The 25,341-nt window shown below is 40.0% G+C and overlaps 1 protein-coding gene across 4 annotated transcripts; it reads left to right on the forward strand.

The window, feature by feature from the left end:
• The first annotated feature begins 7,847 nt into the window (after positions 1–7,847).
• SFPQ (splicing factor proline and glutamine rich) lies at positions 7,848–23,781 on the forward strand. Of its 4 annotated transcripts, XM_005204862.5 has the most exons (13): positions 7,848–8,771; positions 9,454–9,642; positions 9,949–10,250; positions 10,352–10,447; positions 11,254–11,450; positions 11,549–11,633; positions 11,928–12,045; positions 12,447–12,495; positions 12,576–12,697; positions 15,115–18,263; positions 21,352–21,400; positions 22,273–22,356; positions 23,692–23,781. In XM_005204862.5, the coding sequence occupies exons 1-10, from the start codon at positions 7,944–7,946 to the stop codon at positions 15,250–15,252; spliced, it is 2,124 nt and encodes a 707-aa protein (XP_005204919.1). In that variant the 5' UTR covers positions 7,848–7,943; the 3' UTR covers positions 15,253–18,263; positions 21,352–21,400; positions 22,273–22,356; positions 23,692–23,781. The 4 variants fall into 4 exon arrangements, with proteins under 4 accessions (XP_005204919.1, XP_010802017.1, XP_005204920.1 ...); XM_010803715.4 differs by having other exon boundaries at positions 15,115–21,400; XM_005204863.5 differs by lacking the exon at positions 15,115–18,263.
• Positions 23,782–25,341: the final 1,560 nt, after the last annotated feature.

Raw genomic sequence — 25,341 nt, forward strand, 5'->3', positions numbered from 1 at the left:
TCTATGGATGAAAATGTAGGATGTTTTCAATCTGAGGCTATTACTGATCATGTTGAGATGAACAAAATTGAAGATAAAGTTTTTTACTGTATTTAGAATTTAGGCTAGATTCCAGCGCCTCGCAGGCATACAAAAGGTATTTGTTGAATAAAAATGAACGAATGAAAGAGGGGAAGGAAGCTTGGAGAAGAAGAAGACTTGAGATTGATGGAGGAGAAAAGAAGGATGAATTTGCTAAATGATATGCTACATTATTTTCCAAAAGGGTTGTATGAAAACTGACTGTTTCAATTTGTTAATTTTTAAAATTTTAAATTATTTTTAATTTTATTGTTATTTTTAAAATTTTTGGCCATGTTACATGGCTTATGGGATCTTAGTTCCCTGACCAGGGGTCAAACCTCTTCCAAACCTGGCAGTGGAAGCATAGAGTCCTAACCACTGAAAAGTCCACAATTTGTGTTAACTTAGATGAAAAATGGTATCTAATTTTTATTTGCATTTTTGGAATTATCAGTGAAGATGAATATTTTCCATATGTTTGTTCGTTTATTTTGGCTATTTTTTACTGAGATCTTGATGATTTTATAAAATTGTATAAATTACTTATATTAATATATTAAAGATATTCACCACTTATAATTTTTCTTTGCAATTAAGTTTTTCAGTGTAACTTTTAATTTTTGTCTTTTTTTTCACACGGTGATTTCTAACCTTCATGCACAGAAATTTATTGATATTTTGTTTTGTAGTTTATTTGTATCATATTAAACCTTAGAAATTTCTCTTCCTGACAAAGATCTGATATTCACATCGATTTTTTCCTCATTATTTCTTTCAGGATTTGATTTAAAAGTATATTTATCTCTTTAATCCACCTATATAGAATTAGTTTGGTAATTTTTTCATAAACTAGTTATTTTAATATCATTTATTGACTATTCCTTTCTCATTGATCTCTGATGTTCCCTTATGGAAAAAATTCATATATATGGTTCTATCTCTGAGCTATCTTCCTCCCTTTGATAATTCTTTAAACTCTTAACTTCTTTGATATTTAAAATCAATCCAGGAAAATAATATGAAAAACAATATATGTACATTATAACTCAATCACTTTGTTGTACACCAGAGATAACACAACCTCGTAAATCAGCTACACCTCAGTTTTAAAAAATCAATCCGAGTGGTCAGTTTATGGCTTCTCTGATAGCTCAGTTGGTAAAGAATCTGCCTGCAATGCAGAAGACCCTGGTTCGATTCCTGGGTCAGGAAGATCCACTGGAGAAGGGATCAGCTACTCATTCCGGTATTCTTGGACTTCCCTGGTGGCTCAGCTTAGCTGCAGAGTGATGATACCTTCAAGTACCTGTGTGGGGAGGGCCTGGAAGGACACGTAGCTCACTGTAGGGCTAAGAGGTGATCAAAATCAGGTAGAACATTATAATCACTTCAAGCCAAGTCTCCTTCCCTCTCCCCCAACCCATAAACAAGTAAATAGAGAAATAAATAAATAAATGAATGTTCCACCAACACAGCATGTTTTCCCTTAGCAAAGGAAAGCCATACTGAGTGAGACACTTTGGTTAATCCAGTGTTTCTCTTGAGAGATGCGATCTAGATTCTGATTAGATCTGCTGGAAGACTTACTCAGGTATTGAAACCAACCCTTCCTATAGGATATTTGCTTGAAGGTTCCATAACAGAGTACTGGAGTTTGTGCAGTTGGCTGCTTGACGTGGAGGACGTGGCATAGCCACTGAGACACCTAGTGGTGAGTATCTTTACTACACTGTTAGAATTTGCCATTTGGGCCCGAATCCCAGGGACAGAGGAGCCTAGTGGGCTGCTGTCTGTGGGGTCGCACAGAGTCGGACACGGCTAAAGCGACTTAGCAGCAGCAGCAGCAGCAGCTTCTCAGGTGGAAAAGGCAATGGCACCCCACTCCAGTACTCTTGCCTGGAAAATTCCATGGACAGAGGAGCCTGGCGGGCTATAGTCCATGGGGTTACAAAGAGTCAGACACAACTGAATGACTAACATTTTCTTTCACTTAGGAACCCCTTATTACTGGGAAGAGTGGGTTTGGGGACCTCAGGTGCCCTCTTTTCTGCTCCAAAATAACTTGAGGCTTCTATTGTGTTTGTGAAGCTACAGAGATAGATCTGTGCTGATAGATCTGGAAACTGAATAGCCTCTGCAAAGTTGGAACTACAAAGCTAATTAACACAAATTAAGCTGACCAACATGGTAACTCAGGCCTTGGGATACAGTTGAAGATGTAAATTTAGCCAATTCAATTAATATTCATTAGGGAGTGGCAATATGTTTTATCAAGCATATTATCTCCACCCCCTACTTTCTATGCCTTATAGAAAGTCAAACCAGAGAATTATTATACTTTTTATTATTGAAATTATAATTTGAATTGTAAGTTCATCCACATTCAGAGTATTATAGATTGAATATTGTTCTACATGCCATTCAGCATAATTTTCCACATATTTGAACTATGGAGTTGTGTTTAATATCAGAAATTAGTCATTTATGACTGGGGCCATTCTTCAATTGCTCAGAAAAGGGAGACTAATGGATTTGTTCATTCATTCATTCAAATATATGTTGAGTTTCCACCACCAGGTTGCAGGGATTTGGTGGTTTAAAGAGAATCTCAATCATTGCCCTCATGATCTTATAGACTAAAGAGTACAATTTAGAAAGTCTGTACAATGGAGTGGGATGAGTGTTATGAGAGTGTAAGTTCAGGATGCCAATCAAATGATGCAATTTGGTCTTTCTTTGGGGTCACAGGAGGCCTTCAGGGAAGGGTAGGTATAAGTTAAGTCCTAAAAGATGGATAGGAGCTAACTAAAACGTGCTAAGAAGGGTAGCAACATTCAGCATAGATGGTACTCTTTGATGAAACACTTTCTCACTGACCTCTGTGACATGACACTCGGATGATTTTCGCCTTGCCTCAATGATGTCTCCTTTGCTGACTTCTTCCTCTTAAGACTTCTAAATGATGAGATAGTTCACATCTCAGTTTTGGACTCACTTTAACAACCAGGCTCTCTTTTGATCTAGATAGTCTCTTCAAGACTTCAAGCACCTTCTAAATATTAATAATCTTTACATTTTTACTTACTTGATAGGGTAGATCTCTCTTCTGAGTTCCCAACTTATATATCCAACTACTTACTAGACATCTCCATTCAGAGCTCTAGCTCGCGTATCAGATTTAATATGTCCAATCTAGAGCTCTTGACTTTATCAACCTAACATATTCCTTCCAGTCTTCCCCAGCATAGTAAATGGCATCATATAGTTAACAATAACAGGGATTTATCCTCTGCGTGAAATTAAAAAGTCATTTCTACCTCTGAAATATATCTCAAATGTCACTACAACCTGATCTTTTCTACCTCCATCTCTCACCTAAATTACTGTACCTACCTTTTAAAAAAAATGTTTATGTATTTAGCTATGCTGGCTCTTAGCTGTGGCATATGGGATCTAGTTCTCTGACCAGAGATCATATCTTGGCCTCCTGCATTGATAGTGTAGAGTCTCAGGCACTGAACCATCAGGGAAGTCTCAATGCAACCACTTTATAACTTTTCTCCTTGCTTTCTTTCTGGGTCCTCTCTAATTCAGTTTCCATTCAGCAGCTAGAGTGAACTTTTAGGAAAAAGCAATTCAGATGTCATTTTCCTTCCCCTATTTAAAGGCCTTCAGTGGTTTCTTGTTGCTCTTAGATTAAAAATCCAAACACCTTCAGTTCAGTTCAGTCGCTCAGTCGTGTCTGACTCTTTGCGACCCCATGAATCGCAGCACGCCAGGCCTCCCTGTCCATCACCAACTCTCGGAGTTCACTCAGACTCACCAAACACCTTACCAAGATTTAAAAGGCCCCCGTCTGCTTCCCCATTCTTATCTCTCTGGTTCCCAAACCCCATCCACAGGAAGCCCCTGTCTTTTCTTAGGATTTATCAAGTTACTTTGTCTGCATGGTTTTTGCCTCAAGGTATTTGAACTTGCTGTTTACCCAGCTCCAAGTGCTCTTCCCCCAACTTTCTGCAGAGTTATGGCTTCTTCATTCTTCTATGTCAGATTGAACGTCACCTCAAAAGTCTTCTCCCCTCTCTGTAATGCCATTCCATATGTGATGTAATATACATGAGAGTTCTCTTTACGATTTCTAGTATTTATCTTGTATCTTTCTTTTGTTTATTGTCTGTTTCCTCTGTTGCACTGAGATTCTGTCAGAGTTCTTTAAGTCTGTACCATTGGTACGTAACAGACAAGAGCACAGAAATGCTTAATATGCTAAACGAATGAATGAAGCATAACAGTTTTTAAGGCTCTGGTTCCATCTCCAGGGCCTTGTCCCAAGGTTCTGTACTTTTCTGACATACTCCTTAGGGAAATTGTGAAGATTAGGTGTTTAGTATAGTTGTTAAGTGCTCAATAAATACTAGCTATTGTTTAAAAAAAAAAAAATCAGAAGCTCTTGAATGTTATAGGCCAGAAGACAAATTGAGTTCAGTAACAAATGTCTGGTTAGTATATTTTCAAAGAGGCAAGGTTAGTAATGGCTCTTATTTTTTAAATAAATTTTATTAAAAATAAATAGTTTATTTACAATGTTGTGTTAATTTCTGCTTTACAACAAAGTGTACATATACGTACATATATTTATTCCCTTTGATATTCTTTTCCATTATGGTTTGTCACAGAAGATTGAATATAGTTCCTTGTGTACACAGTAGGGGCTCCCCTGATAGCTCAGTGGGTAAAGAATCTGCATGCAACGCAGGAGACACAGGAAAGGTGGGTTCAATCCCTGGGATGAGACTATCCCCCTGGAGAAGGAAATAGCAGCCTACTCCAGTATTCTTGCCTGAAAAATCCCATGGACAGAGGAGCCTGGGGGGCTACATTGGTTGCAGAGTCAGATATGCTTGAGAGACTAAGCACACACACAGTAGGATCTTGTTGTTTCTCCATCCTATCTATAAACTCTGCCTCTGCTAATCCTAAACACCCACGCCTTCCCTCCCCTGCTCCCATCCACCACCCACCCCCATTGCCACAAGTCTGTTCTCTATATCTGAGTCTGTTTTTGTTTCATAGATACGTTGATTTGCGTCACACTTAGATCCCACATATAAGTGATATCATACAGTATTTGTCTTTCTCTTTCTGACTTACTTTGTTCACCGTGCTCCCAAAGCAGTGGGCCCTAAACATGGTGTCACTACTGCCCTTTCTTTCTGTTTTCCAGGTAGCAATCAAAATTATCTTTTAAAGAAGCAAATCTGATGCTTCTTACTCTTCTTTTTAAAACCACTTGTTGTCTTCATATTGCCCGTAGGAAAAAAAAAAAATTACAAACTCCTAAATTCTGAAGGTGAACCTCCATTCCCATCCCATTTCTCTCCAGTTATCTCTCCTTCTTGCATTCTTTGCTGCAGTCATACTGGCTACCTTTTAGTTCTTTTAACTTGCTCTCACCTGAGAAGGGGATGACAGAGGATGAGATGGCTGGATGGCATCACCGACTCGATGGACATGAGTTTGAGCAAGCTCTGTGAGTTGCTGATGGACAGGGAATCCTGGCATGCTGCAGTCTATGGGGTCACAAAGAGTCAGACACGACTGAGCGAATGAACTGAACTGAACTGAGCATAGACAATTTTAATGCTGTTGCAAATAGTGGAAGAAATGAGATGATAGGGTAAAGAGAAGGTTTTGTTTACGATGGAAATGATTCAGTAGAAGTAACTGATGATACAGCAAAGAAAATTCCCTGAGACGGCACGGGGGGTGTAGCATGGAATCCAAATCACTGGGGCAGGAGTGGTGGGTGGGGGCCTAGGGCTTGCCCTTTGGTAGGGGCAGAGATATACTTTTCATGATATCAGGAAGGAAGTCAGAGATGATGGACACAGATGCAAGTAGTTTGGTGGCTTCTAGCTGGATGAGAATGTTCCTATGCAGTGATTCTTATTTTCTCAAAGAAATATGAGAAGTCATTAGTTATGGAGGTGTGACAGAACAGAGTGTTGGAGTTTGAACAGAGAAAGCATGAAATACACTATCTCTGGAAGAGAGAAAGTGAACTTACTAGGGAAATTCGGTAAGATTGACAGGAAAAGCCTAACGCCCTTTCGAGAACCGTGGTCAAAATTTAAAGTGAAAGCCTCAGCCCTTGTTAAAGAAGGTGAATTCTTTGGTCCAACCACAAACAGAATTTTACCAGGTGAGTATAATGGAGAAAGAGCTATGGCCATCGCAACATCTAAACTAGGTGACACAAGTTGTGAAAGTGAGAGTGAAAATCTGGGAGTTGTTTTTCTTTTTCTGGCTGTATGGCATGTGAGATCGTAGTTCCCCAACCTGGGATCAACCCTGTGAACCCTGCAGTGGGAGCGTGAAAGCCTAACCACTGGACTGCCAGGTTAAGTCCTGGTGTGGTGGTTCTGATGAAGTCAGACTCAGAAGTTACTATGTTGGCTGGGATTCCAAAATAGAGATTTTCTAAGGGATGTTATTCCTGGCAATAACAAATAGGATTAACTACGATGTGGGTGGGTGGCTAACATAGGATAGAAGGAAAGATGGCTGGAGTCGAGGAGGTAAAGGATTGACAAGAGTATTATTGGGTGGTCATCCATTCAGATGGTGCCTGATATACAGAATTAGAAAAGAAGACATGAGCCATGGGCTAATATTAACCAGAGGAGTGATCCACCCAAAGGTCTCTAGATGACACTAATTAGGAGAGGTATTAAGGGAAATGGCTCATGCACTTCGAAATAAGAAGGATGTTGTCCATTGGTTGATTCCATATATATTTTTTAATATGGTAATTTTAAAGTATCTTAATCTGCTCATCAAGTGTTTTGTGGTAGAATTAAGAAAAATGTTTAATTCCTTCTGTGATTTGTGTTTGTAAATAGTCTATATGCTGCTGCTGCTGCTGCTGCTAAGTCGCTTCAGTCCTGTCCGACTCTCTGCGACCCCATAGACGGCAGCCCACCAGGCTCCGCCATCCCTGGGATTCTCCAGGCAAGAACACTGGAGTGGGTTGCCATTTCCTTCTCCAATGCATGAAAGTAAAAAGTGAAAGTGAAGTCGCTCAGTCGTGTCCGACTCTTTGCGACCCTATGGACTGCAGCCTACCAGGCTCCGCCGTCCATGGGATTTTCCAGGCAAGAGTACTGGAGTGGGTTGCCATTGCTTTCTCCGAAACAGTCTACATATATACCACAAAATCAAGGCCTTTTTGAGCAAAAGAACACTCACTTAAGCCTATTGAGACACTTACACTGCTAGAACCAATACTCCAATGAGGTTCCAAAATCAAATCAGTAAATGCTGTGTACGAAATCTGTAAATTTTTCTCTAATTCCATTGGCCCAGCACAAAGCTAATTTATGCTTTTGAACTGGAGACTACTGTTCTTTCTGTGGAAAGATACCAGCAGTCTGCTCATAAGGGCAATCAAGAAAGAAAAGGGTCTTCTAACATCTCTCCCCAGGAGCTGATAGGGCCCTGGCTGTTTGCTTTCACGGGAAAATTGCTCTGGAAAACCCATTCAAATATCTCCCAGCAAATCACGGTGGCCTACAGACAACTCCTTTACCGCTCATTGGCCGACTGAAATCTTCAACCACTCCATTCCTCCCGCCTCTCATCGAGAGCCAATAGGAGAGATGAGATCTTCGTAACCTAGCGTCACCAAGCACAGTACTTGCAATTGGCTATTGGAGCTACCGATCGAGAAGTAGGCGGGGCCATGCCAGCAGGCCTATATAAGAAGAGGACAAAGGCGGCGCGCCGCCTGTGTCATCCGCCATCTTGTGCGAAGCAAGGTGGCCTCCACGTTCCCTGAACGACTTCTCCGCTTTTGCCTCGACCGCCCCTTGATCACAGACATGTCTCGGGACCGGTTCCGAAGCCGGGGCGGTGGCGGTGGCGGCTTCCACCGACGCGGAGGAGGAGGCGGCCGCGGCGGTCTCCACGACTTCCGCTCCCCGCCGCCCGGCATGGGCCTCAATCAGAATCGCGGACCCATGGGGCCCGTGCCGGGCCAAGGTGGCCCCAAGCCTCAGATCCCGCCACCGCCTCCTCACCAGCAACAGCAGCAGCCACCGCCGCAGCAGCCGCCACCACAGCAGCCGCCGCCGCTTCAGCCCCCGCCGCACCAGCCGCCCCATCAGCAGCCGCCGCACCAGCAGCCGCCGCCGCCGCCACAGGACTCATCTAAGTCTGTTGTTCCTCAAGGACCCGGTTCGGCTCCCGGAGTAGGCAGCGCCCCTCCGGCCACCGGCTCGGCGCCGCCCGCCACACCCCCGACCTCGGGGGCCCCCACGGGGCCAGGCCCCACCCCGACCCCGCCGCCCGCTGTCACCTCGGCGCCCCCAGGTGCGCCTCCACCGGCTCCGCCGAGCAGTGGGGTGCCCACCACCCCCCCTCAGGCTGGGGGCCCGCCGCCTCCACCACCTGCAGGGGGCCCGGTGCCCGGGCCTAAGCAGGGCCCGGGACCCGGCGGCCCCAAGGGCGGCAAAATGCCAGGCGGGCCGAAGCCTGGCGGCGGCCCGGGCCTAAGCACTCCTGGCGGCCACCCTAAGCCGCCGCACCGAGGTGGCGGGGAGCCCCGCGGGGGCCGGCAGCACCATCCGCCCTACCACCAGCAGCACCACCAAGGGCCGCCGCCCGGAGGGCCCGGCGGCCGCAGCGAGGAAAAGATTTCGGACTCTGAGGTGAGTGTTAACCTGAGCTACGCGTCGGTTTTCCTAAGATGGCGGCGGCCCCTCTCCCCGCCCTCCATTTTGTCGGAGACCGGAAAGGGCGCCTGCGCGCGGGAGGCCGGGGTGGGTGGGCGGGGCTGCGGGATTGAGGGGCGGACGGCGCGGGTCCGCTAGCGGCATCCCTGGGGAGGCCTCCGGGCTGGCAGCGGGTGGTTTGAGGAAAGTTTGATGGGCCCTGTTAAAGCTAACGGATCCTGGGGTCCAGAGTAAAGAGTATAGCTTGAAATTTAGGACTGACGACATCGGTCGAGTTTTTCTCTTAACGCTTAGCCACAGGTTTCGTCGTTGACAACAGTTTTAATCGTTTTATTCATACCCTTCCATCCTTTTAATTTTTGTCCACTATAGTTTTGATGCTGTCAGGGACGTTAGGCATAAACGGTTGACGAGGTTCCTGATACAGACAGAGCCTACTCTCTAAAGAGACTTCTCAAGAGTATTAGGATGGTTTAGGCTTTTTAATGTTATGAGTGATTACTTTGGAAGTCCGGTTAGGCATGTAATACGATCTTTAAAGGCAACAGAAGAGCAACCCGATTGGATTGGTAACATACTCAGTTTTGGGAAAAGACTATTGGTTCTTCCTACTTGCAGGGGTACCTTGTATCTGAAAGTTTCCTTCCTTTTATATCAGGGGTTTAAAGCCAACTTGTCACTCCTGAGGAGGCCTGGAGAGAAAACTTACACCCAGCGGTGTCGGTTGTTTGTTGGTAATCTACCTGCAGACATCACGGAGGATGAATTCAAAAGACTTTTTGCTAAATATGGAGAACCAGGAGAAGTTTTTATAAACAAAGGCAAAGGATTTGGATTTATTAAGCTTGTGAGTTTAGTTTTTGTGTTTTTCTGGTGGAATTATCTTTTTTTTTTTTTTTACTACTACATAGTGTTTTCTGAACCAGCAACTTTATAAAGTTTTCATCACTAACAGAAAAGATGTAGCCTCTCTATAGTGCATAATATGTAAAACGGGCGATTGGGTGGTAAGTGTCAGGGAAGACTGCTTCGAGATAAGTTGAATTGAGCTGGCAGTAGAATAGGATTGGGGGTTAGACTCGTAACAATTTTAGGGTGGGCATTAGCCAGTTTTGAGGTCATTAACTTTGAGTGTATGTCTTGATGCTTGCAGGAATCTAGAGCGTTGGCTGAAATAGCTAAAGCTGAACTTGATGATACACCCATGAGAGGTAGACAGCTTCGGGTTCGATTTGCCACACATGCTGCTGCCCTTTCTGTTCGAAATCTTTCACCTTATGTTTCCAATGAACTGTTGGAAGAAGCCTTTAGCCAGTTTGGTCCTATTGAAAGGGCTGTTGTAATTGTGGATGATCGTGGAAGATCTACAGGGAAAGGCATTGTTGAATTTGCTTCTAAACCAGCAGCAAGAAAAGCATTTGAAAGATGCAGTGAAGGTGTTTTCTTACTGACAACGTAAGTTTTTATGTTTATCTTAGTAACTCTTACTTACTAACTTATGAAGAAATTGCGATACAGATGGAACAAAATTAAGATGGAACCATTTTTGTTGTTAGAACTCCTCGTCCAGTCATTGTGGAACCACTTGAACAGTTAGATGATGAAGACGGTCTTCCTGAAAAACTTGCCCAGAAGAATCCAATGTATCAAAAGTAAGAACAATTTCTTAAAGTACAAAAGAGAACTTGTTCATTTTTTTTTGTTTAGTTTTTAAAAGTTTTTAATTTTGTTTTGGGGTATAGCAGATTGACAGTGTTCGATAGTTCCAGGTGAACTGCAAATGGACTCAGCCATGCATGCACATGTATTCATTCTCCCCCAAACGCCCGTCCCATCCTCTCTGCCCTGTAGCATTGAGCAAAGTTCTCTGTGCTGTACAGTAGGTTCTTGTTGGTTATCTATTTTAAATAATAGGAATGTGTGCATGTCTTACCCAAACTCTTAACTATCCTTTCCCCTTCAGCAACCATAAGTTCGGAGAACTTGATAATTTTTCAGTTTTGCTTAATATGTACAAAAATCTTAGATATGCTTAATGAAAAGCTCAGGTTTAGAAAGCTAGAGGATTTGAAGCAGTCATTCAAATACCTAGTGGTTGTTTCTGTGGTAGCTATATTTTTATATGCAATCTTGTTTTGTTCTTAACAGTTGTTAAGATGTGTTGTAGATGTCCTGGTTTTTCAGGGTTGGAAAAATATTCTTTGAATTGAAACTTGGCTTGGGAAGTGGAATTAGGACAGTGAGGAAGGTAGGATTGATCCTCATTGCTTGTGTTACTGTCTAGCATCATCCTGGAATGTGTAAAGAGATAAGATAACTAAGAATCAAGGTAATTTTTGCCTTCCAGTATTTCTTAGAAGTGAGAAGCCAGTGGAAGGACCAGTGATTTTTAGGGGACATCAGATACATATATTTCTTGTGTGCATCCATAAATTGGTTCATATTTAAATATTGTCAGGGAGAGAGAAACCCCTCCTCGTTTTGCCCAGCATGGGACATTTGAGTATGAGTATTCTCAGCGGTGGAAGTCCCTTGATGAAATGGAAAAACAGCAGCGGGAACAAGTTGAAAAAAACATGAAAGATGCAAAAGACAAATTGGAAAGTGAAATGGAAGATGCCTATCATGAGCATCAGGCAAATCTTTTGCGTCAAGGTAAAATACCTTCTGAATTTTGCCGGTAGGATCATTTGCCTTTTGAGCGTATTAGAATTTGTTAATGTGAATCTCTAACAGAATTTTCCAATGTTCAGATCTAATGCGACGCCAGGAAGAATTAAGACGCATGGAAGAACTGCACAATCAAGAAATGCAGAAACGTAAAGAGATGCAATTGAGGTACAATTTTGTCAAACCTTTGTTTCAGTGTTAAGTGTACCTAAATTTTGCAGGTGAGTCAATTGAGGTACAGAGATATTAAATACTATGTCAGTGTTGGTTTAATGCTTAAATTGTGAAATAGAGGTTTCTGTTATATGGCTCATTTACTTTGCTGGAATACATTTAGGGCTTTTCTCCTTAGTCCCAACCTTCCATTTGCTGTAATGCTCTTGAGTAAACTACTAGTTTCCTTCAAGCTGAATTTTTTTAATGTGCATAGTTTTTGTTTACATACTTGATGAATATTTCCAGGCAAGAGGAAGAACGACGTAGGAGGGAAGAAGAGATGATGATTCGTCAACGTGAGATGGAAGAACAGATGAGACGCCAAAGAGAGGAAAGTTATAGTCGGATGGGCTATATGGATCCAGTAAGTAAACTTTTGCAATGTAATCGGAGTTTTCTACAGAATTTGTGGATACCTAGGGTGCAGTTTATTCAGTTAAATGTCACTTTTCACATGGTAGCTATTCTACCTTTTTCTTTCTTTCTTTTTAACCCGAGTGTTTATGATTGATGGGCCTTGAGTTTTACCTTCTTGGGTGGGCCAAAAGATTTCATTGGTTAGGAAGAAGCTTGCTTTATAGGTTTTTTGATAATGGCATCTTTTAAAAAATCACCTAATTGGTTTTTTCCTTTAAGTTGAAAACAATTTTTGTTCAGCTTTGGAAATTCCTTGTTAGGGAATTTCCAAGTTAAGAATTACCAAGTTAAGAATGCTTGGTATGGGTTTAGTAGAAGTGTATGAAAGGATTTTTTTTTTAATTTCAGAGAGAAAGAGACATGAGAATGGGTGGTGGAGGAGCAATGAACATGGGAGGTAAGAATGAAAATTAAATTAGTAATATTAATGAAGAGCAGTATTTTGGTTGAGGGGTAACCAGCATTTTTGTTTCCTAGATCCCTATGGCTCAGGAGGCCAGAAATTTCCACCTCTAGGTGGTGGTGGTGGCATAGGTTATGAAGCTAATCCTGGCGTTCCACCGGCAACAATGAGTGGTTCCATGATGGGAAGCGACATGGTAATGTATCTTGTGGGACATAGTTCAAAAGGAAATTCTCATTCTCACAACTTATGTGTGTGTGTTTTTTTTGTTTTTGTTTTTTTAAGTAGGTGACTGGACTTCTTTTAGTTCCCCTATTGTGTAAATCCGTAATATTGGTGAATACCTTGGCAACATAGAAGAACTCAATGTGGTAACCACCTGATAAGGTTGCCAACAAAAAGTCAATACTGTTAGTATGTTGGGAGTTACCTTTGGCAATAAGTAGACTTAGGTGCTTTCCATTATATTGCTTGTGTACTTTTGCACAATAGTTCATGGCAAATCCAAATTCTAAATGTTAGATACTACTGATTATTCTACATCCAAGTGAGAGTAATCAAATGGCAAGTTGTCATTCATAAAGCTGGTATTTGCCATAAGTGTGAATCAGACTTGTTTGTAGCTTGTAGCTTTAGGCATGTTTTAGCAATGTTTAGGACTTTGACCTACATTTGGTGTGACTTTATCCATGAAAAGGGAATTGTTTAGTCTTCGGACTCGTCGTTTCCCTCCTGTTGGGCCTGTCTTTAGGTGTACTTTCTAAAATAAATGGACATCTCTTTTGCTACAGAATAGCAAAAGTCACTTATTTTTTAGCATACTAGTTGTGTGCATTTGATCTGAACCTTCTTGATGGTGTCATATTTTAGCTGTACAGATAGCGTGTCAGGATCCTTTAGAACAACCAAGAGAATTGGTCTGAGTGGTGATACCGGGATTTTACAATCCTTAGAAGAACTGAATATTGGCTGTGGGTTTGGAGAAAAGTGCTTTGTCACAACCGAATTGAATCTAATTAGTTCATCTACAGTCTTTTGGCAAAGGAGAGAAGCTGCAGTATATAGCTCACTAGATTCATTTTACAAATAATAAGGATTTAGAATGGGGCTTCATCTGCTTAAGGCTTTGAAGATTAGAATCATAAATAGTTGGAGGGTTAAATGTAGCGCTGTTAGCTTCAAAATGAATTTTAAAAATAATGTGAGTTATATTTTGGTTTATATGCTTCCTAATAGTCAGATGTAGGTTATATATCAAATTTGTAACTAATTTTGACACGATGTTCCCACAATTCAGATTCTATAGTCCTTGTGACGTGTAGCTTCTGGATTCTAAGATGATGTGGTAACAAACCCCCAAATTTCCTTTTCACCTTTTTGAGATAATACAATGCTCTGAAAACCTAAAATTGTTAGGATTTTGAAATAGTTGGAAGGATTAGGATTTAGTCTTGAGTAGCCCTGTAGTATTTTATAGGAAGCATGTTGAAATTATTTATAATAACATTTTTAAACCCTGATGCCTTTTTTAATTTCTGGGGGGTTTTGTTGGATTTTTGTTCTGTTTTGGGGCTTTGTTTTGTGTTTTGAGCAATACTCTTAATAATTGGTCTGCTTTATATGAATTTGAGAGATAGTTCAGGCTGCTGTGCTTGCATATCTGTAGGGTTACTCTGTTTGGGATCATAGGTTTCTAGGACTAGAATTAACCTAAAACAAGATGGAATAAAGTCCTGCTTTATCGCAGTCACTTAAGCTTGGTATTAATGCTGTTTGGGAGACACCCAAAACACGGAATCATAACTGTCGGGACTTTTCACAGACATAAGGGAAAATGAAAAGTTGGGCTGTTATGAGGGTGGGCTGTATATTCAGTTAATTTGCAACTATAAAGAATAGTACTGTGAACATAATTTCTCTGGTTTTATGTAGTGATGGCTGTGAAGGTGATATACTTGGAGAGAATATGGCAACACTTTTAAATCAAATTACTGTGCCGGTTAAGTGACTAAACCTATTAGTCTTCTATTCTTTTTCTTTTTGTAGTCTGGTAGCATTTTATTAAAAACTTTGAACCTTTTAAGATTTCTGCAACTTAGCAGATGTGTCTTAAGATCTTGAAAAGCACAAGGTTTCTTATGCAGCACATACCACTAACTGGTGAGTAGGTCTTTGTCACTTCATTGAGTGAATTGAATCTGTCTGGTTGGGCTTGTTAGGCTTACTTGGAAATTAAATTTCCTGTTCAGACCTTGAAAGTGAGAAGTTTGTAAGCTTTTCAGTGGGTTAATCTGATGTGAAATTTCTTAAAACTCATTTTGGAATGGGTTTTCACATCTGCACTAATTCTTAAATTTTTTAGCACTACAGGGAAGATCTATTCTTTGAAACAGGTGTATGAGAATGGCTCAAGTGGGAACATACCACAAGGCATGTATTATCGTAAACTAATTTTCAAATTACCCTTTTTTCCTTTCTATGTTCCCGGTACCTGTGGATCGACTCATTGGTGATTGTATCGACGAACGTTGACTACGGAACCTTCTAAAATATTTACTTAACACACATGGACATCAACTACATATAATGAACTGTTAATTACTGTTCCAATAGCGTACTGAGCGCTTTGGGCAGGGAGGTGCGGGACCTGTGGGTGGACAGGGTCCTAGAGGAATGGGGCCTGGAACTCCAGCAGGATATGGTAGAGGGAGAGAAGAGTATGAAGGCCCAAACAAAAAACCCCGATTTTAGATGTGATATCTAGGCTTTCATTCCAGTTTGTTTTTGTCTTTTCTTGTTTAGATAACCAGTCTTTTAAATTCTTGCATTTTAGTAAGAAAGCAACCTTTTTATGGATGTTAGCAGTTTATTGACCTAATATTTGTAAATGGTCTGTTGGGGCAGGTAAAATTATGTAATGCAGTGTTTGCAACAGGGGATTTTTTTTTCCTTTTTTTTTTCCTTTTTTTTTTTAAACTGTATAATGTCCCTCAAGTTACGGCAGTGTACCTGTGCCACTGAATTTCCAAAGTGTACCAATTTTTTTTTTTACTGTGCTTCAAATAAATAGAAAAAATAGTTATGATATTGATCTTCAACTTTGCCATTCATGCTTCTATGCACATTAGGCTAGGTATTCCACTTGGAAAGCATAAGCGTGTCTAGGCCTTTGAATGGCATATGCCATTTCTGGGAAATGTTATTTGTAGGCTAAGTATTGCTTTCTACTTATAAGTACCCCCTTGTTTTAAAAAGAAGAAATACTTACTGAAGTAGTTTCATGATTTGATTTGTTTGGCAAGGAAGCAAGCTGGTGCTAAGTATTTTTAAATGGCTATGTAAGCAAAGCTGAACTGTAAATCTTCATCCAGGAATGTGTATCAAGATTATGGAATGGGTGTAAGACTATTGGTAGGGGGAGAAAGTGGTTATGACTTAAATGGATCTTTTATGGCCCTATGATCTATTCTTTCCTTGAAAGTTTCTGAAGAAAAAGTGGAAAGATCATTTTGTTGCATTCCTCCATTCTTGTTTTTTAAAAAACGAGTCCCAAGCCCTACAAATGGCTTGTATTGAACTTTCACATTTGAATTAAAGATTGTTAAACATGAAGCCTTTTCATGTATTACTTTTAAGTGATTTATAAAGGTGGAGTTTAGTGTGAATAATTTAAAAATAAGAGGTATAGTTAATCATAAAGTAGGTTAGAAATGTATATACTTGTAATCTAACTTTTTACATCTCCTTGTGCTACTTCTATTGGGCAAAATCTGTAGGACTATGAAAAAAACTAGTCTGTTTTCTAAGAGCTTGTAGTGACTGTTAATAACATAGGGTTGCAGAGAACCATTCTTAGGAAACATTTTTGTTTTTCATAGTTTCCTTTTGATGTGGCACAAAATCTGGAGACAGTGGCTCGTGCTACACAGTACAGATGTTCCTTCCTCCCACCATAAAGCTTTCGGAGTGTTTCGATGGTGGTGTCAGTTTAACGTCAACTTCATTGACTCTCCTTCCATCAGAGACATTTTGACTTATTAATAAAATAGATTGATACTGGTGTCTGTTAGTACAATGGGAACACCTGCTTTCCCAGTGTATTTTTAAGCAGAGGAACAATTTCCTAAAAGTAGTAGGTAAAGTAATTGAATGGTTTGGCTTTGATTTTAGCTGTTTCCATTCTAATTTGTACATTATAGAACTCTTACTGTGGAATGTGTCTTCCTCCTTTTCACCTCTTTTAGTGTTAATTGGCAAAAGTAAAATTCTAAATCAAATCTTTAAATGCTGAAGTAAGTTTAGTATTGTGCCTGAGTACAAAGGGAAACCTATAGTTGAAACAATTGAGCACTGTGCATAGGAAACCTGTTAATACTAAAACACTAGTGGAATATAAAGGCATGCCACCAAATTCTGGTTGTGTGACTGACAGGTACCTGGTGTGCTAATTAAGGGAGAGAATCTCGTTAGAAAATGTTCATTATTTCTGTTCACCAAGACACTTGGAAATGAGTAGTTCTACCATAATAATAGGAGGAAGTTTTGTCCCAAGTCATTAATTGGTGATAATGTATGAGATTTTCTGTATTGGAAACAAGGGTCTTGATTTGAAAGGAGTCCATTACAATTTGAATTGTATGGTAGGGACTCCGTTAATGATAAGAAAATAAGGGGTGTTCATGGGACACCCACAGAGGGTGAACTTGAATGTGTGGGTGGGGGCTGGTGGGGAAATGGGAAAATCTGCCTATAAAATTAATGTTTCAGTTTATTTTTCAGATTACATGCCTTTCTTTGTAAAGGGATGCTGGCACAGACCCCTAAAATAAGCTTTTCGTAGTACTGTACCTTTGAAGAGTGGTGAAGGATGCTAATGGATTATCTCCTAAAAGTTGTGGTTTTGATAGACTTACTGTGCAGAATTGCTAAACATGGTTTAGCAAATAATGTTGCTTAGTTTTAACTAAGTTTTGACTTTTATCACTGAAATAGCAGTGTATCAAGGGTTGTAAGCTACTCAGACTTTGAACAAGTCCTGCAATGTATATGATAGCCTAATGTGAATTTAAATCATCTCAAAAAGTAGATTCCTAAAAGCTGATTTACGAAACTTGGGGTGGGAAAGGGAAGGTAGTATTTTAGAGGTATTTTGGCCAGTCTTCTCATTTAAAGAAACCACCTGCCCCCATTTCCTCTTCTCCACTTTCTCTCATAATTTTAAGAGGAACACTTGATTGTTTTTAAACTAACTGCTCCTCTTACTACTCCTTATCTTTAAAAAATGCATTCTCTAAGAGATCCCAGTGTATTTAATAGGGACTTCAGAAACTTAGCCCATTGGTTCATGTTCAGTGAAACCATAATCCTCTTGGCTTAAAACACTAATTAAACTTCTAAGAAGTACTGTAAACCCCACCACTCTTTATTAGATGTATTATATCACTAATATAAATAGACAATAATTTGGGAAATTGTAATGTTACGCCTGTGCAATTTTTGTAAGTGGCATATCATGGCAGATCAAAATTCAGATACTTGGCTTTTCTTGGGCAAGCCACTAAGTTTGTGGCGGAATATTTTCTGGTGTTCTTGGACTGCAATTGTGCACTATTAAAGTAGTGGCCTGCTACATAACTGCATTTAGCCAGCATTTCTGCAGTGCGTAACTGTGAGGAACGTAGTACCGCAAATGGCAATGGACATTAGGACCCGGATGTAGTATTCCTGCTTGCTCCGAGATTCTCATTGCCGACTGCATACAGGTAGGTAACAAGCAATATAATCTAACTTGGTGACTTGCTATGTACTTTTATTCCGTGGGCATTCTGACATCATACTTCTGACAATGAAATTACAGTGCAGCACCTAACACGTGTATGATAAAGCTAGCTTATATCAAAACTGTGTGGGTTTGGGTTAGAGCTGTAATTTGTCAGGCAGAATTCAGTGCTGTTGCAGTTCTCAGATAAAAAGTGCAAACTTGAGTATTTGGTATGTATCTGATTCAGTTGTGTGGTTTTTGGTTGCATCGTAACTGAACATAACATGAAACACATCAGTGGTGTGGGGGAGAGGGGACCATACCATATTTGGAAAGTAGAGTGCTTTTAGCATCTTGACACAGACTGTATACAGCACGTGACAATTAGTTTCTGTTATAGCAAACTGACCTTCCCAGAGGTCAGCAATATCAATTTCAGAGTGCAATCTTGGTTATTACTCCACAGGGTTGAGTGAATTAAAACTAAAAGTACAGTTTTTTTTTTTTTTTGCAATGTGATTTGAACATTTTTTAAATGGGCTCCATGGGAACAGCTTTGTTACTAACTGGGGGCATAGATGGGAATCTAACATGAATAGTTCAAGTTCTGTGATTTGTCTAAATATGTCTATACTCTAAACCTGGGGGAAGATGGTGTGGCATGTTGACTTGCCTATTGAATACATGTTGGGAATCATTTCCCAACTGTAAGACTTCGTCGTATTCTGTAGGATAACTGCAAATGTTCAGGGTAGCTTTTTGAATTTGGTTCCCTTAGCTTTTTAGGGATGAGATGTTGCAATCCAAACTGTTCAATTACCAAAATAGTAAGGCTTCAAAAGCACCCTCTCTGTTGTTCAGGATTTAAGCTTTGCATCAACAGTTGTTCCAGACCTCAATTCAACTGAACATTGGTCTATGAACTGATTTTTAGCTAGCATGCATGAGAAATAGCTTTCATGTATAATGTTTTCTGCTCTGTAACTGGAAAGTTTGGTTTACTTCGCATAAATGTTGGCAAAACTCTTCATGATTATGAGAATTTCTTTTGTATCAAAAATGGCTTGCTCTTTGGCAAGCAGTTCACATGGTGGGGACAGACTTGTAACTTTAATATGCAGTCCATTCAACCAAATGACTTGACTCCTGCTAGACGAAAGAACAAATGGTGACTAGTTTAGCTCTGTATTAGTAATACAATGTACCTCAAACGTAATGCTCAGTATTAGTGACAATAGTGTCATGAAATTGGCATGCAATTCTGATGGGGTTTTCCTATGGCATAATCCATGAAGTTGGTAGCCAACACTTGGCTACCGTGGCTCAGTGATTGTTTAGAAATAAAAGATCAGGTTTATTTCTTAACAGTCAATAACACTTTTGAGAGAATGTACTTAATACATGGACATCATTGGGTTGGGGGGTAATTTTGCTTCATTCTGCTTATTTCAAGATGAATAGGCTTTTGCACTTTCAATGAGAAACCTGTGACTTAAGTTGATTCTTACTAGTTTCGATTTGTATGCAGCTGTAATTTGTGAATTTTAGTGCAGAGGGTCTTTTTAAAAATCAGTCAAAAAACGGGATAAACGGGTTTCAATAGTAACTATATCCCAGGTGCTTGCATTGTATTTCATAGTCTTTTCTTATTACAAACAAAAATTATTTTTAATGACAATGGTCGCAAGTTCAGAGGTGTGATGCCAGAATGCATTTTCGTACTGTTAGGCCCTTGGGAATAGATACCGGTGCTTTATGAAAGATGAAAGAAATGCAATGGGTGCTCTTCATATAAGGTTGCAAAACCTACAAAGAATGCATAATAGTCTCATTTTTCCCGATAAAGAGATGCGTGTGACTAGTTTTGGACTTTTAACTTTAATGGGGGTTGCATGTTTCTTATTGTTAATCATTGTCAGCTGCAGTGACATGATCCACAGTCCTGCATTTACTGCCTTAACATTAATGATTTTGGATAGGTTTTAGAGAGCTGGGATGTTTGTTCTGGGCCTTTATTTGGTTTGGGCTTTAGCTGATAACGTTTCAGTGCTCTGTCAGCTAGTGCAGTTCTCAAATGGCTGCCTGTTAGGGAAAGAATTCAGAGGATTTGGCTGCTCCTAATCATCTGTCATTGCTGCTAGATAATGATTGGCAATTTTTAAGACTCAACTGTGGAAATCACACAGTTGCTGGTAAACCATCAAACATAAATGTTGCTTTTGAACACCAGTGCTGAAAAGATTTATTCAGAGGGTGAAAAGGGGGCTGGATGCAGAATAGGATAATCTGGAGAATGGAGGAAGAATGCAAAACGATATAGTATCCCTTATGGATGGTACATGTGCAACAGGGAACTATTTCATATACCCTTGGCAGTCTCTGATAATCAGGGAGGAAGAAAAACCTGGAATTTGGATTAAGGCTGATCTTTCTGGTTTTTGCGCACTGTGGCTCTCCCAGGCATATATAGTGAAGGTGAATGTCTTCTCCCTCAGAAAAACTCAGGTTCCTTGCTGTCCTGATAAGGCATAGCTTCCCTGCCGTAACTTAAAACTCAGTGAGGACTTAAGAGGGAAAGAATGAGGCAAATATATAGGACTGCAGGATAACAACTGCATTGTTGTGTACTGTGGAATGGGGAGGGCACTCTTGGAGGAGGACTGCTGAAGGTGGTCAGTCTACCTGAGAATGGAAGACATACTTGGTGGGGAGCAGGGTATGTGCTTTTATATGAAAAGAGCCGATGTTAAAACTCATTTGGTTAGGTAAACGTTGTCACATACCTTCACATAAGGGATAGTATATTTTGGGTTGCAGTCAAACTTCATTGTGCTCAGACTGGTGAAAATGCAGTTAGGCTTTTGTAAATACAAAGAAGATACAGTTCTCACTCTAATTCAGGTGTCTACTGCTACTTCAGAATGATTTTAGAGTCCACCCACCTCCCCCATGAAGTTTCTTCCTATTTTTTATGCTGTAACTTGCCCCCAATCTTTGTTTCTGGAATTTTACTCTTTAAATTTTGAAATTAGCATTTCTAATCTTCATGCCCTTGTCTTTTATATTAACTTTTTCTTATTATTCTTTAGGTAAGAATGATTGATGTTGGCTGAGAACTGGAGTGCTCATTCACTTGAAGTAAGTTTTCTTGAAAGTCTACCTATTAAGGATTTGGGGTTTGGTTTCTATTTAATGGTTATGATTTGATTTAACTATGTGGGGTGAAAGCTATTTGATTTTTTTTAAGATGTTCACCTCTTGATACCCCTGTATTTTTGTTTTTTAAAATAGATGTGTGTGGGTGTATATGAGTTGGAAAGAGAAAAGGCTGGGAATACTTACTACAAAAATGTTAAACAATAGAAGAAAAAGATGAAGTTAGATCAGAAAAGGCTTGAATTTGTAGAGAAATGCTGTATTTTGTGGTACTCTAAAATCAACTTGGGTCCAATTCAGAACTCTCCTTGAGATTGCTTTCACAGTATAAGTTGTGAAGAACAATTGTTCAGTCATTGGTAGGGAGAATTCCTTTAAAGTACATTTGACCTTTGAACAACATGGGTTTGCGCTTCAGGGGTTCACTTAATGATGCTGATTTTTTCCAATAGATACATACTACAATGCCAGGTCTTACCTAAACTAACTGTGAGATTGAAAGTTGCTCAGTTGTGTCTTAACTCTTTGCAACCCCATGGACAGCAGCTTGCCAGGCTCCTTTGTCCATGGAATTATCCAGGCAAGAGTACTGAAGTGGGTAGCCGTTCCTTCTCTAGGACATCTTCCCAACCCAGGGATCGAGCCCAGGTCTTCTCCCTTGCCAGGTGGATTCTTTTTACTGTCTGAGCCACAAGGGAAGCCCATAGCCAAAAGAAAAAAAACCAAACCACTACTGAAATCCAAACCTATGCCAAAATATATACCTGTTGATGTCAGAATAAAGTGTACATGTTAAAAATCAGTTTTGTTCAAGATAATGCCAAATATGTTATCATAACATATTTTAATGCTAGGTGGATATAAGTTCTCAAGACGTCACACAGCATGAACTGATCAAGAAAGCAAGCCACAACTTGTTAGACTGATGAAGTATCAAGGTAAGTTGAGATTCTTAACTCTAAACTGTCCTCAGGGACTTCCCTGCAGTCCAGTGGTTAAGATTTCGCTTTCTAATGCAGGGGGTGAGGGTTCAATCCCTGGCAGGGAGTTAAAATCCCACATGCCTCAGGGCCAAAAAACTAAAGCATAAAACAGAAGCAGTCTTGTAACAGATTCAATAAAGACTTTTAAAATGGTCCACATCAAAAAACATCTTTAAAAAAATTGTCTTCAGAAGGAATCTTGGGTGGTGTAAGATAACTGCTTATGTGGATATCTCATTTTAATTTCTTCTGTGTTAAAACTTTTTTGTAGCAAGTATGTTTTTATAACATTTACTTAAATATTTAATCATCTTTTTTTTTTTAAGTTTTCTGAGGTGTGGTAGGCCTTGGCTTTAGTCTTGTTTGGCTAAAGCCTTGGGAAAAACAGGGACTTAAGTTTTTAATAAAAATATATATAGCTTTATTTACCTTTGCATCCATACAACAATGCAGAGGAAGATTCAGAAGATTTGAAGTTCCTATTTTTCATCCAGATAGTTAAATGGTGGAGTCACTGATAGAATAGATGGAAAACAAAATCTAGAGGGTTGGCAATTTTAAAGGGCAATTCAGCTCTGCTTTTCTGGCTAAAAAGCAGTCATAGACATTAGGTAGACGAATGGACAGTGACTGTGTTCCAGTAAAGCTTTTTTTTTTTTTTACAAAATGGGCTGTAGACAGTAGCTTACCTGTCTCATGTAATAAAAATTGCATTTGTTCATGGTATCACTTAGATATAAAGGGCTATCATAATCAGTTGAATTTTAAGCAGAAATGGGAGAATTGAGATCTGTGTCTTATACCTTAGAAAGTATTAGTTGCTCAGTTGTGTTTTAATTCTTGCAACCCCATGGACTGTAGCCCACCAGGCTCCTTTGTCAATGGGATTTCTCGGGCCAAGAATAGTGGAGTGGGTTGCTGTTGCCTTCTCCAGGAGATCTTCCTGACCCAGGGATCAAACTTGGGTCTTCTGCATTGGGGGTGGATTCTTTACTGCCCAAGCCACCAGAGGGTGCCAATTAATGGAGTATCTTGAAGAGATCTGCCTTTTAAGAGTTTGGTTGTAACTAAAAGTTCTTGTAGAAGATGGAAATAAAATTTAATAAACTCGCTAGGTGAGTCTGGTATTAAAATTATTTGTGCTGCTTAACCCTTATTTATCTAGAGATAATCAAATACTTATGCTACCACATTCTTTGATTAAAGTTTGGTTGTTGCTGATAAATATTTGAGACCTTGATACCTAATTATTAACGACTTTTGGAATAATTGTTTCCTTTTAATTGGCAGGATTACGTGAACTGTGTCCTGAAACCCAGTGAGGAAAAGAGCAAAGAGAGGAATCAACCTGTTGTTGAATAAAAATGTTTCGAGATGGGATTTTGTTTTGGTTTGTTTTTAAGTAGGATTCTTCTATTTTTGAGAATTTTTCCATAAGTATCAGCAACTTATTTCTCAGTGGCATTGAAGTCATTCCATATTACAAGTTTAAAACAAATTGCATAATTCAGGATTTATATTTCTTGAGTCCTTTTTGGCAGAGCTGCTTCAGCCTTTTTTTCCACCCCCCCCCCCCCCAGCTTCTTAATAGCTAATCAACCTGATGCCCTTATTTATTCACGGGTTTAGCTGTCAGTATCTTAAAAATCACCTTCAGGGGCTTCTGGCTGTCCAGTGGACCAGTGCAAGGGGTACAGGTTTGAGCCCTGATTGGGGAATTAAGATCTTATACGCTGCCTGGTGTGGCCTTAAAAAATTGCCTTCAGGCTTCATAAGTTTTAGTCTTGGAGTTAGCATGTGATCGGCAATTGTTAATTGCCACAGAGGTGGCACAGGATGAGATGGTTAGCATCACTGACTTAGATGGACACGAATTTGAGCAAACTACAGGAGATGGTGCAAAGTCAGGAGCTTGGTGTGCTGTAGTCCGTGAGATAGAAAGTCACAACAGATTCTAACGTGACAGTGACTGAACATCAAAGCAATTGCTAAGTAGGTTTTTATGTACTGCTACTGCTAAGTCACTTGAGTCATGTCTGACTCTGTGACCTCATAGCTGGCAGCCCACCAGGCTCCCCTGTCCCTGGGATTCTCCAGGCAAGAACACGAGTGGGTTGCCATTTCCTTCTCCAATGCATGAAAGTGATGAAAATGAAGTCGCTCAGTTGTGTCTGACCCTCAGCGACCCCATGGACTGCAGCCTTCCAGGCTCCTCCATCCATGGGATTTTCCAGGCAAGAGTACTGGAGTGGGGTGCCATTGCCTTCTCCATTTTATGTACTATTGTGTATTAGAAAAGGATTACCAAATTATGGTTATGAGTAATTGGGTGTTATTTCACTCAAAGACTGAATTGCATATTGCCAAATACAACATTTTGGTTGTCCTGAGTGGCAATTCTGTAAACTGGAGTTGAATTTTATGTACAGTGTAATGGGCAAATTCTCAGTTTACCTATAAGTGTAAGGGAAATACTGTTGTAATTTACTATAAAATCTGCTTATCCCCTTCATTCTTGAAAACTCATGACAATTTGACAAGCTGTTCTACAAACCAAATTAATGTGAGGTATATATTCAAAATAATTTTTTAAACTGTTTTTGACAAGTTACATGTTCAGTTGCTAAGTCATGCCCCAACTCTGCAACCCCATGGGCTGCAGCACACTAGGCTTTTCTGTCCTTCAGTTTCCTGAAGTTTGCTCAAAAAACTCGTGTTGATGCCCTCCAACCGTCTCATTTTCTTGCCCCCTTCTGCCCTCTTATCTAACTAGCATCAGGGTCTTTCCCAGTGAGTCTACTCTTCGTATCACGTGGCCACAATATTAGAGCTTCCGTGTCAATCCTTTCAATGAATATTCAGGGTTTATTTCCTTTAGGATTGACTGGTTTGATCCTGCTGTCCAAGAGACACAGTCTACAGCACCACAGTTTGAAAGAA

This window comes from Bos taurus, chromosome 3, assembly GCF_002263795.3.
Source record: "Bos taurus isolate L1 Dominette 01449 registration number 42190680 breed Hereford chromosome 3, ARS-UCD2.0, whole genome shotgun sequence".
NCBI lineage: Eukaryota > Metazoa > Chordata > Mammalia > Artiodactyla > Bovidae > Bos > Bos taurus.

Excerpts from the sequence above, each read along its gene's own strand:
- SFPQ (XM_010803715.4), top strand. The coding sequence starts at position 7,944 with ATGTCTCGGGACCGGTTCCGAAGCCGGGGCGGTGGCGGTGGCGGCTTC. Across the intron at positions 11,451-11,548 it reads GGCAAATCTTTTGCGTCAAG|ATCTAATGCGACGCCAGGAA; the intron begins GTAAAATACCTT and ends TCCAATGTTCAG. Across the intron at positions 12,046-12,446 it reads GGATGGGCTATATGGATCCA|AGAGAAAGAGACATGAGAAT; the intron begins GTAAGTAAACTT and ends TTTTAATTTCAG.